The sequence below is a fragment of the Sinohyriopsis cumingii genome, chromosome 17 (assembly GCF_028554795.1).
Source record: "Sinohyriopsis cumingii isolate HCF-2022 chromosome 17, ASM2855479v2, whole genome shotgun sequence".
NCBI classification, from domain to species: Eukaryota; Metazoa; Mollusca; class Bivalvia; order Unionida; family Unionidae; genus Sinohyriopsis; species Sinohyriopsis cumingii.
This window is the reverse complement of record NC_142977.1, coordinates 49,707,571-49,719,759: the sequence shown is the minus strand read 5'-3', so window position 1 is coordinate 49,719,759 and position 12,189 is coordinate 49,707,571. Positions and strand designations below refer to the sequence as shown.

The window sequence follows — 12,189 nt, the reverse complement described above, 5'->3', positions numbered from 1 at the left end:
TTGATAAAAATTCTGATTTCTTACGATTCTGTCCTTATTCTAGTTGAAGATACACACCATCAGCATATGGGGACTTTGTGCTTAAGGTTTCTTTTGTTCTAAAACAATGCCAAGAATATATTGCCTTTGACCTTTGACCATGTTTTCTCTACAAGGGTAGTTGTTATTTACAAACAGAAGAAAAAGACTCTCCTTACATGATTCTTGAATAAAAATAATGGTCACTGAACCTAGGAGATAAAATGTTTACTTGTGGTTGTCAAAGTATTTCCTTTTTATGTCCTGCATATCGTCAATGCTTTTTTTAGAGAAGACGTTTTTTCATGTTGTCACTTGTCTTTACCTCTCATAATATTATTTGACCTTTGCAAATTCTTAAGCAAAATCCTCTCCTTTTTCCGTGTAAACTTGGTAAATCAGAGCCATCTATTTTAGCCTTATGTTCCTGTATACTCGTTGTTTGAAAGATGGAGACAAAGTTTGAGCTGCCATTGCAACACCCCATAGCACCATATTTAGCCAGTTACTGGACAAAGCCTCTATTTTGTCTCCAAAATTATAGACATACTGAAAGCTTTGAACTACATTGAAACCAAAACCAAATTTCTTCGTGGATTTTCTCTACATGTTGAAATTCTTGCACAATCTTAAATATGACAACCCATTAATATCTCAGATATTACAGGAACATGATCTTATACAATCAGGAGAAATTTCTGTACTATAACAGCCAAAACTGTCTCGCAGTCACCTGACTTCGAATGGAAAATTGTATATACTGTCTTAAAAATTGTATAAATCAACTTGTTTTCATTCTTTACAAATATATGTGGAATGAAAACACTGCAGACTAAAGAACGTTGAGCACAAATCAGAGAGATGAGGTGGTATTGTGCCAATCATGTATTGGACAGACATATCATACTCATGCATTCCTCTGGAAGGGTGAACCTTGACTGGAGTATGTACCCTGTTCGTGTCCGCTGATGGTGGGGCAGATTCATGTTGAGTGTGTTGATTTTCCATCCCATAGAAAAAATATTCTAAAATGAAATGCTTGAAGAAATTGTATAAGGTCATACCACCCAAAAAATCTTGGACATTATAAAGAAATGCAGTTTATGCAACAAATTATAATAATGTTTATAGGATTTTACATTTATCATTTTATAGTTTATCTTGTCATACTTACTTTTGCATTTATTTGAAAGAATTTGTTTTCCAAAGTTTTTGTGCAATTCATCTTTACATTTTTTTAAAGTTAACCATTTGGTGTCAATACATAGTTACTTGTGTTGAGGTGAAAAATATACTACTAGCTACATACATATGTACATATAAACATAAAATTGGACAATTTACTGCTGTTTCCATATCTGTTAGTTATAAAAATTTCAGTCGTAATTAACCCATCACAACATATCACTATCTTAAGTATAAATACTTATTTAAATTCTTGCTAGAAAAAGTGTTAGATATTACATGATTACAAGCATAGTATAACATAAATGCCAGCCATTATGCTTTTGGTGTAATTGTTATGCTTTTTTTCACCAAAATATGTTTTCCGCTGTACGGTTTATGGATTAAGCTTTTCTGCTACATTAAAATAATAAAAAAAGCAATCAAAAATCAGTTTCTGTCATTTTTATTTTCATCTCTTTAATTTCACTCATAAATTTGAGAATATTCTTAAAAAGGTGACTGCTGCATAAGAATAGCATAAGATCACTTTCCATAGTTGCTATAAGGACCCATATATATGACCCATTTCCAAGAAAACAGACGGGTTTCTTCAAAAGTGATCTTTGCCTAGCAGATTCATTGCTATATAGCAAGGACCCATATATATATATATATATATATATATATATATATATATATATATATATATATATATATATATATATATATGACCCATTTCCAAGAAAACAGGCAGGTTTCTTTAAAAGTGAACTCTGCCTAACAGATTCATTTTATTGATATGCTAGCTAGTTAGTAACCCAGTCTATATTTTCAAAGAAAATGGCACCAGATAATAAGTGAAACGCTTTGCAGTGTGAGTTGTGGATGTTTTATGATGGAATATTAATAGAGCAGATGGATCGTTTTAAACTTCAAAACATGTCAGATCAGAAAAAGGGACAAATCAATACCACTATACAAACTCTAAAAGAAAAATATGAGAGTAGTGTAAATCAGTATTCTGAGCACCTCGCCATGATCAATGAAGGATTCCAGTTCACAAATCTTTCAGCAAAAGTTACAAATGTTACTAGTTGAAGTGAGTCCACAATCTAAATAATTTTCAGTATATTTTGTGTCTGTGTTCTGGTTCTCATCCATATGAATTTTGCCATTTGTAAAACAAATATTTACCAGCTACAGAACCAGGTTACTAGTAAAATACTTCTTTCTCATATGTGCTGTAATTCTGGCATGTAATATATAGATTACAATTTTTATGCCCAAATTGTGCTTTTTTGCCACATATAATAACAGTAATTATGCTTATGCTTCTCAGAGGTTGGCATGTTACGTTATAAGCTTTTCATACATTTGGGTCTTGTATCCATTACCAGTCTGACACGATAAATACAAATTTAAATGGTAATAACATCACAAATGTTCAACCATTTTTCATGAAACTTTAGTATCTACTTGATTTGCATACCACTTCTACCTGAAGTCTTTGGACACCCAGCATTTTTGTTTTGGACAGTTGCAGTTCGTAATTTCATTCTTTATTTTTCAAACACTAGGTAACACCAGTTACAGTTTGCATGAAGAAGAACTTAAAACATGAGGACATACACTATAAAAGACTGACAGAAGTTGCCACCTAATGATTGCCATAGCTTTAGATACAAAAATAGTGAAAAAATAAAATAAAATTATGATGTCTTCATTTTTAAATGATACTTTTTCTGAAATTTAGAAATTTAGGAGAGATTAAGAAAGATTGATTTCTTCTTTGAATACATTACCCAGTCATAACACATTAGGAGAACTACTGTTACCTCACTAATCTAGTCATGTCAAGTTAAAACCTTTAGCTAAAAAGCTACAAGTTTTCTGGCCATCTAGGTGGCAGTTGGGCAGAGTGATCTCCCCTTGGTACATGGATTAGCACCACATACCATGAATCTGTCAGTTACTACTTCTCCTTGATCTAAGAATCATGCTCTCACCATGAGAGACCTCATAAAAGCCAGAATCAGCTTTTGGAAGAGATACCATTACAAGTTTGAGGATTCTTTTCACTTCGAAAGGAAGTATAACTCCATTTATATTTCCAGCTTCTCTCTCTTCCTATTCCAAAGTTTTGCCTTTACAATTTTCAAACACTTTTTCATCTCACATTTAATAGCACTTCCTCTGGTATCCTTTGTGACTTCTCCATAAGTTTGGGCTATAATTAATTTTTATATGCATGCAAATCTCTGTCTATACAAATCTCTTTATATATGTATAGTTCCTTTATGATTTGTTACACGCAGATGAGTTTTCTGTATCAAGGTATTCTTAGCATCCAGGTGCCAAGCTTCATTGATTTTCCTGTACAGCCCATCCTTGAGCCATCCTCCATGTAGTATTGTAAAATATTTTATACCTGGACACCTTATGCTATCACTTATTTCTAGGTAAAACATCATAATGTATAGCACTGCACCCACCTTGTGTTCAAAGACATGTACTGAATTTACCTGTGCAGGCCATCATTGAGCCTTCCTACAGGTAGTATTGTGAATTGATGTGATATAGTGATGCCTCGTTGCTCCCATTAGCTCGTCTGCTAGCACTAAAAATTCATAGTCGTATAAGTAACACTTTATTGATTTTACCTGTATAGAACATCATTGGGCCTTTCTCTTAAAGGTAAAATTGTTTCATAATTGATATTGTCGCATCTACTTTGCAAGTATCTAATAGCAGTGCTTCAGTTCCTTTTTATATGCAGGCATTTTTGTATAAAATTAAAAATTGTTTATCTTATTTATAGCCTCCGCTATGGTTTGACAGGTATGGGAATTTGTTTTATACCTGGTTTACTCAGTTGCATTCAGCTCATGCATGTTACTATAAGCTATGCTTGAGTGATATTTAGCTGTATTATCAATCCATTGACCTTCTTATGGTAAACTGTGAGTAGAATGTATTTTTTCTCTTCATTTTCATACATATAAATACTGTAAGTGATGCTCCAGTGATTCAAATGGTACAAGCAGTGAATTTCACATGCCTAGGGTTATTGTGGCTGGAATTGATTATTTAGAAACCACTTTCTAAATATTCATAGCTATACACTAATCTACCTGTACAAGTCACATGCACCCCTTTGCAGGTACTTGTCTTTATATGTAACTCTGCATGGATACTCACATGCTCATAAAACAGGTCACTCACTACACTTTATATATAGAGGGTCTTTTCTGTTTTGTTTTGAAGATTTAGACCATGGGTGAGACCATTCTCCCCTAACTGCACGCAAGGGCAGAGAGATGGAGAACAGCATCAGCTACAGTCTCTTATGGACTTATGGACCGGATGTGGATCAAACATCACATAACCTGTCCCAACCTCACGAACATGATGTCATGCAGTTAAGTTGGCCATGTTCCTCTATGACTGGACTTGGCCATACGTATCTGATTGCAGTGGGCCGTGACTTCCTTCTGATGATGCCCAGTCTTTACAGACACATTCTTGGATGAATCTAACAGCATATTGCTGCTAGGCACTTCCTATATTGCTTAAATGATCTATCTTACAGCATGGTACCTCAAACACTTTCAGTGTATGGTGTAGATTTTGGCTCCTCAGTTTTAAAGAGAGGTCTCTTCCCTCATCCTCAATCCTCTGCCATCCAAGAGACTCTACTTAGCAACAAGTTAGAAGTAACAGGTTTGGACTCATAAGTGTTGCAATTGTAATGGACCACCATCATCAATATTCTTCTCCGTCTACTTCGCAGATAACATTGGAGATGTTGACTCCAATACCTTAATTTATAACTGACAAAATTGGCATTCTAGTTACCTTGTCTTACATCAGTGAGTGAAACTCCGCCTTGCAGGATTAAACTGAAGTTTCCCGCATAATCCCTACATCACCTGCATGGTCTACAGTTCTAACATCAGGTGAAAATTATGTATGGAGGATTCCACTTTCACAGTCAGAATCTTTGTAGGTCACCACCACAGGACTCATCGTTGTTAGTGATTCCTGTTGACCTTGCCACTTCAGAATTGGACCTCAATCTCTATTGCTGTACTGCAAGGGAAAGAACTAAGCATACAGTCAAAAGTATCCTCTCACACAGCAGATGCATGGACCAGTTGCATAGAACCACAAATCCAGTAATCCATCGTAACATAAAGAATCAAATGACATTCTTCCCATACAGATAACCTTTTTCCATTTCTATCAGACTAGGCTATATTCAAGCGATCATTAGGTCCATGACCACAACATATATGCAATAAGTCACACTCTCAATTAAGGACCCAAAGATTTTGGTCAACAGATTAGGCGGGGGCGCATCCAGTGGATGGTCCACATCTTAACAGAGACAAAACATTATACAACCATAATAACAGGTCTGAATTTACAATGGGTGGGAAAAATAATGCAGTGCTGTCTACCTCCACCTTATGGACCAGTCATACCCCAAGATATGCTCACAACCTTCATCATCTATTCTCCTCCTTAATGATCAAGTTGACAGAATTTGCAGCATTCCACCATCCCCTTCTGTCTCAGGTACAGATTAGGGATTTGCAAGGCAACCAGCAAGGTCCCACAGATGTCCCCAGAGTGCATGCCAATGGGGAACAATCCTACAACTAAGTGGAAGAGTCGGAGATAGGTTGCTTGTTTTTACCAGCATTACACATGTCCATCCCTATCTCACTGACACACATACAGACAACCCATTCCACCCTTATCATAGATCCTGGTAAGGAGAAGACTCTAATCTTTTGTGGCTGGTTAACCTCCATGGGAATGAGGTTCACATTCTACCCGATCACTTACTCAATCATAATACACATACATCCTCCTAGCCTCTACACAGTTGCATCCATTAAAGAACATCCCTTCTACTCCAGTAGTAAGCAAGATATTCATGTGATTTGACACCAATCCCTGTGCGAATGGGAGATCACTATGCCTGACCACCACCTTGGTGGGCAGATAACTTTTAGCTTTTTAGCTGAAAGTTTTTAACCTAGCAGCAATTGATTTGCAAGATAGTAGTAGTTCTCATAAGGAAATATGATTAGGTAAGTATTTGTGAAGAAACATATTTTACTAGATTAAAAAAAATTGGTTATGTTGTACCACTCGAAAACATGGTTAGGGCAGTACATTATGTTGTGGTAGTTGTCAAGTGAAAAAAGAAACGATTTTATATCATTTAATATGCTGATTATCAGGTATGGTTATTTATGTTGTGCCAATATGTTGGTTGCATAATTTAGGTTAAGCTGATTTTATATTGTAAGAATGATAATGTTAGATAAATTAAACAACATAGATTTTTATGTTTCAGTGTTGTTCCAAACCCAGTAAATGAAGAAATGGACAAAATAATAATAGAATTGGAAGCCTACATTAGCAAGTGAGTCACGTTATAAGACAACTTCTGCATTTTGTTTTCTTTGAATCCTTGGATAGTAGTATCTTTCTAAGGTCCAATTTGATATTGTAATCTTTATTGTGTTAAATTTCTCAATGCTGTCATACTGAATTCACTTAATAATATGTCCTGCACTCAGTGTAATAAGGACAAGGACAGCCAGCCAACATCTTTGCACCCCATACAGCAGATTTATACCAGCATTCTGTTAGTGTTTCTTGCACTTTGTTCGTGAAGTTAAATAAAATCAATGTATTTTATGCATTAAACATTTTCATAGGTCTTTATTATACCCCTGCCTCAGAAGAAGTGAGGGTATTTAGGAATCTTTGTGCCCATCTGTACATTCATGTGGCTTGAAAATAGAACTAGTCCCACAGGTTTTGGCTCTACTGGTCATAGATCAGAAAAGCTTTTGAGATAGTTGTCTGTCTGTTTATTGGCACAAGTTTGTTATTATAATGGAGGATTGCTGTAAAACTTTACACACATTCATCCCAAACTCTGATCATAAAGAAAATGATGCTGCTTGAACAGGCAAAATGGCCACCATAGTGGCCTTCTTCAAAATCTTGTTATTGTTTCTCCTCCTAAATCAATGGTCCTGTTGGCCTGAAAAGAAAATCGTGCTTATCTGACATCCAACAATTTCTCCTTCAAATACGTTCCTCGATCACATTAACGTTAGGGATATAAGCCTGCTACCTCTCGAATCCAGCCCTACTAAAAGACGAAAATTCATCTTTTCTGTCTATCTCATATAGACCAAAGGGCAATAACTCTTGCCCTTTACCTCCCCTTGCCACCGCCAGGTGTCACTAGTTTTTAAGCTTCGCTTGTACTGATAACACGTACATTATACCGCCAAACAATTCAAGCCATCTTAGTGTTAAATTGGACCATCCGAAGTTAAATTTGGATTTATTACATTGGACAATCATTCTTCTACAGGTTGTATACATTATTTTAAATTTTTTTTCAAAATTGAGTGACTTTGTCACCCTTACGGATTTCGTCTACTGAAAACCATGTTACACACGCTATCGATGAACTCGTGTTGTCAATTAAGAGTTAACGCGACACTGACTAATTTCGCTTACTCCGTTAGTAACGGTTGTGGTATTAGCGAATTAATAACATGCTGAATTGCTAATTTGTGCTTTGTTTTCTTTTCTTGTGTTGTTTCAGTAGAAATGTCAACCAAATGCATGAAATGCAAAAAGTTCAAAGCAAAAGAAGACAACCATGACTCTTGTGTTGTAGGTACCAAGTGTACATCATCTATACCATGCAGCGTGTGTAATACTTGGGCAGAGCAAATGTGGGCTGATGTAGTCCAGAAGGCAGCAAAAGGGAGGGATAGACAGAATAAGTCGAAGAAAGATAGCATTGATGTCCTCAGTATACATCCGAAGACAGCCTCCATTGCGAGTCTTGTGGGGGATGTTGGGGTCCCCCCTCCACCTAAAGTTCGTCGTTTGCAACCGTCAGCCTCAGTAACATCAGCGGCAATGGAGGAAAATAATGTTGACAGGGTACAACAGTCCACCTTTGAATAGATGCGTCATTTGGTCCAGGAAATGATGACGCAGCTATTGACATCAGGCCAGATATTACCCTTATTTCCCTCGCTCGCTTCCACAGCTTTTTCTGACTCTTTGGGGGAATGTTCCCCCAATTTTAGGCTGCCCAGTGGGCGTAAGTCCCCCCGCATGTCCGAGCATGGCCTTCAGGCCTGTAAGTTAGGACGCATGGGGTTTTTACCAGATCCATCGGATCCATTTCATTTCACAACCTCTACGTCACCGGCTGTCCAGCTGTCCCAGCATGGGGACCCTACTGCTAAAACGGTCCGACCAAATATGATTTACGGGGATCTTAGTGATAAATCCGTCCGTCAAGCTGTACCGCCGGCAACATACCAATACTATGGCAGAGATTTTAGTGAGAAATCTGTCTGTCCAGCCAGGCCATTGGAGCAGCCGGTACTGGTGATAGCAGGACCATTGCCAACATTCAGGCCGACCACAAGCCAGACAAACCAGCTGGCAGGGCCAGCCGTCCATATGTTCACGGCTTATCCACAAGGGAGAGTTAGTGACAGTGTCAAGGATGACGGAATCGCGTCATCTTTGCCACCTGGTATGCTCTATCCAGAAATGCAAGCTATTCCAGAACACGACTCGGCACACAGTGAGGGTGACGAAACTCCTGCAAATCAGCAGTACACAGATCCAACCATGGAACGGACTGAGTTTGGCTTCAAGGTGGCAGTGGAAGAAATTTATAGGGTGTTGGCAACTTCAGTATGCCCTCCACCTCCTACCGCCACTCAAGACTACAAAGTTAAGGCGTCTGTAGATCTTGACGGGGAGGAAGAGACGACGTCCTTCCGGCTCCTTCCCCAGTCGGCAAAAATTAAGGAGATCAGTGATCGTCTATCAGGACGAATAGGTGATCCGGGGAATGCTAAGGTGTTCTTTTCATCATGGTAGATGTGATATTGGGCACAACAGATCTACCAATTTTGATTTCAATCGACCAAAATCCCTCACTCTGTTTCCAAAATGGAATCTGTCCTGGGTTTTAACATGGCTCAATTCAGACAAATTTGAACCTTTAGCCCACACTTCGTTAAATCTGCTATCATACAAAACATGTTTCTTGATAGCCTTAGCTTCAGCATGCAGGGTGAGCAAGTTACATGCCCTTTCCAGTGACCCTAACTTTCTTCAGTTCAGATCAGATGGTTCGGTGGTCCTTCTGACACAACCAGGCTTTGTAGCCAAAAATAGGTTACCATCCATTGGCAATCAAAGAATCGTCATTCGCTCGCTCTCTTCCATAGATAAGTCAAGAGCAACAGCCATGCAAGATCCTGTTCGTGCACACAAGCACTATTTAAAACGCACAGAGGCGTGTTGGGACACATGTAAGCGCCTCTTTCTTCCGGTCAAAGCTGGTAAACGGGATATCACCCCTCAAGCCCTTGCTTCATGGCTGAAGTGGGTTATACGCTCAGTGTACTCTGAGGTCTCACAAGATCAGAGTCGCCTCATGAAGATTACAGCTCATGAGATTAGAGCAATCTCAGTGAGCCTTGCATTCGAACGCAATGTTTCGATCCGAGATATAATAGAAGCTGTTGGCTGGCATGCAGAGTCAACCTTCTCCAGTTTTTATCTCAGAGATTTGGCTTTGCAGAGGCAAACCTTGAATCAGATGACCACCAGACCCATTTAAAACAATCAGCACAGCCTATCAGCTTCGCTGGATTTGCTAGTGAAATTTCGTAGGTAAGAAGATTTCAATAACTATCTTCTTAACCGTATATAGGGGTCACATATCACGGGATCCTAGGCTGTGTTGCTGATGAAATAAGGAGAACGGGTTATTGTTCAAATGGGGAATCCAGCCATCATTCCCTAGAAGGTACCTGGGGTGGAGGTAGGATGCTGAGCATTCCCTCCTCCTATTACCTATTCTCCTAACGTTAATGTGATCGGGGAACGTATTTGAAGGAGAAAGCAAATTTTTAGTAAATTATGTTTCTCCGAGAATACTTACCCGATCACATTACTTAAAAACCCTCCCAACCACCCTGCTATGCAAGCATCCTTGTATAATATATATTGCTCAGCTTAAAAAACTAGTGACACCTGGCGGTGGCAAGGGGAGGTAAGGGGCAAGAGTTATTGCCCTTTGGTCTATATGAGACAGACAGAAAAGACGAATTTTCGTCTTTTATTAGAGCTGGATGCGAGAGGTAGCAGGCTTATATCCCTAACATTAATGTGATCGGGTAAGTATTCTCGGAGAAACATAATTTACTAAAAATTTGCTTTCACCATGGCAGCCTTCTTAAAAATCTTATTTTCAAAACAAAAATACATATTGACAGGGCTCGCAGGTCCCTGAGCTTCCTGGTCAAATACACATGAACTTCTCAAGGGACATGCCATTTGTCCTGAGACACACATCATTTTCCACCAGAACGTGTCCAGTCTGCACAACAGCTAAAAGTTAGACTTACATAAATATGCATTGAGTCAGTGTGACTAATTAACAGTGTTATGTCTAGGGGATTAAGCTTAAGTAACAGGACAAGGTAAACCCAATAAGCATTTTAGTTTTAAAATAAAAATTTATTTAAATAAAATATAAAATCAAACAAAATTGAAACATTTAAAAAGTAACTTACAGTGTATGATCTCAAGTATGTAATCACAATAATCCTAATAATCGTGAAAATTTCTATCTATTTTTTGTTAATCCTGATACTGTTCCAAGGTAATCTGAATGAAGCTTGTAGAGTGCTTATGTGCTATTGTGATAACACAACTGAATTCACCAGAATTATTAATTCAATGTTTTTGCTTCTATGTAATCTTATGAACATATACTAACACTGAAGTCCAGGATAGTTTCACATAATCTGATAAAATTAGATACTCAAGTCCCTGAATATAAGTACGTAATCCTAAGGTACTGGATATTTAAATCAATGATTATTCTGCTCTGCTGTATCAAATTAATATATATTTGCAATGCACTATTTTCCTATCAAATGACTCTTACAAACACTGTGTATAACTGTAAGAACATGTTTCTTCATTATATAGTGTCCTTTTACGTTTCAAATAAACAATCTCCGATTCAGAATAATCTCAAACAATTAGCTCTTATTATTTCAATATAATTCAGACTTGTCGTAAACAAAAACACTCCTTCAAATCACATTGAACCAATCAAATGGTAGAGCTTGCATTTTGGGACAATTGTACTTTGATTTCCTATGCTTGTTTATGTGATCCACAATCAATACTCATCCTTGTCTTTATTATATAGAGGGTGCAGTCCTAAAAACAACATTGTATCGTGTGCTCAATTTCAATATATTGTGTGGTTGAATGCAAGCCTGTTAAGTTGAAACAGAAGTAGGTGTCACTGTTGAGTATTCTTCGTGCTCTGTTGATTATGTAGCAAGCTCTCTTACAGTCCTGCATTAAAAGAAATCTGGTATGTACCTGCTTATGAGTTGAGTCAGATTGCATACTGCATAGACCCTGATCTGCCATCGCATAGTGCCTCAACAGATCTGGTTCTCTGAAGATTGTAAGGAGTAATCAGTAGAACACACAACATAGATCCTAATCTGCCGGCACTTTACGTGATGGCTGATCAGTGTCTGTGTTGTTTGCAGTTGGACTTTATATATGTTTTGATAATTGTTACGAGTCTGTGCCTAAAATAAGTAAGAGAAAAGAGTGAAAAGCATCAAGCTTTGTAAAATTCAACAAATGAGTTATTTCCTTAGAAGACAAAGTGAAAATTAAAAAGAAGAACTTATGGTATTGCAAATTAAATCCCAAAATAATCCTAGAATTACAGACATAAGTCCTAATAATTTAAAGTCCTGAATAAAATTTAGTAGAAGTCCAAATCAACTCCAAAAAGCTAAAGGTGATGATGTGTCTATGGTAGCTCAGAGTGTTGATGTGCCATTTTTTTTGTTGAATCACAGTAAGACAATTCCAGATTTGAATTCA

General features: G+C 37.5%; 1 protein-coding gene across 3 annotated transcripts in view; it reads left to right on the top strand.

Moving 5' to 3' along the window:
• LOC149778666 (kinetochore-associated protein DSN1 homolog) overlaps positions 1-12,189 on the top strand; it is a 42,088-nt gene that overhangs the window by 9,463 nt on the left and 20,436 nt on the right. For all 3 annotated transcript variants that reach the window (XR_016415532.1, XM_089939463.1, XM_089939462.1), the window contains exon 5: positions 6,554-6,622. Coding sequence is in view for 2 of the 3 variants with exons in the window: in XM_089939463.1 (XP_089795589.1) it covers positions 6,554-6,622 (69 nt within the window). In the remaining variant the exon portion in view is untranslated. The remainder of the gene's footprint in view (positions 1-6,553; positions 6,623-12,189) is intronic.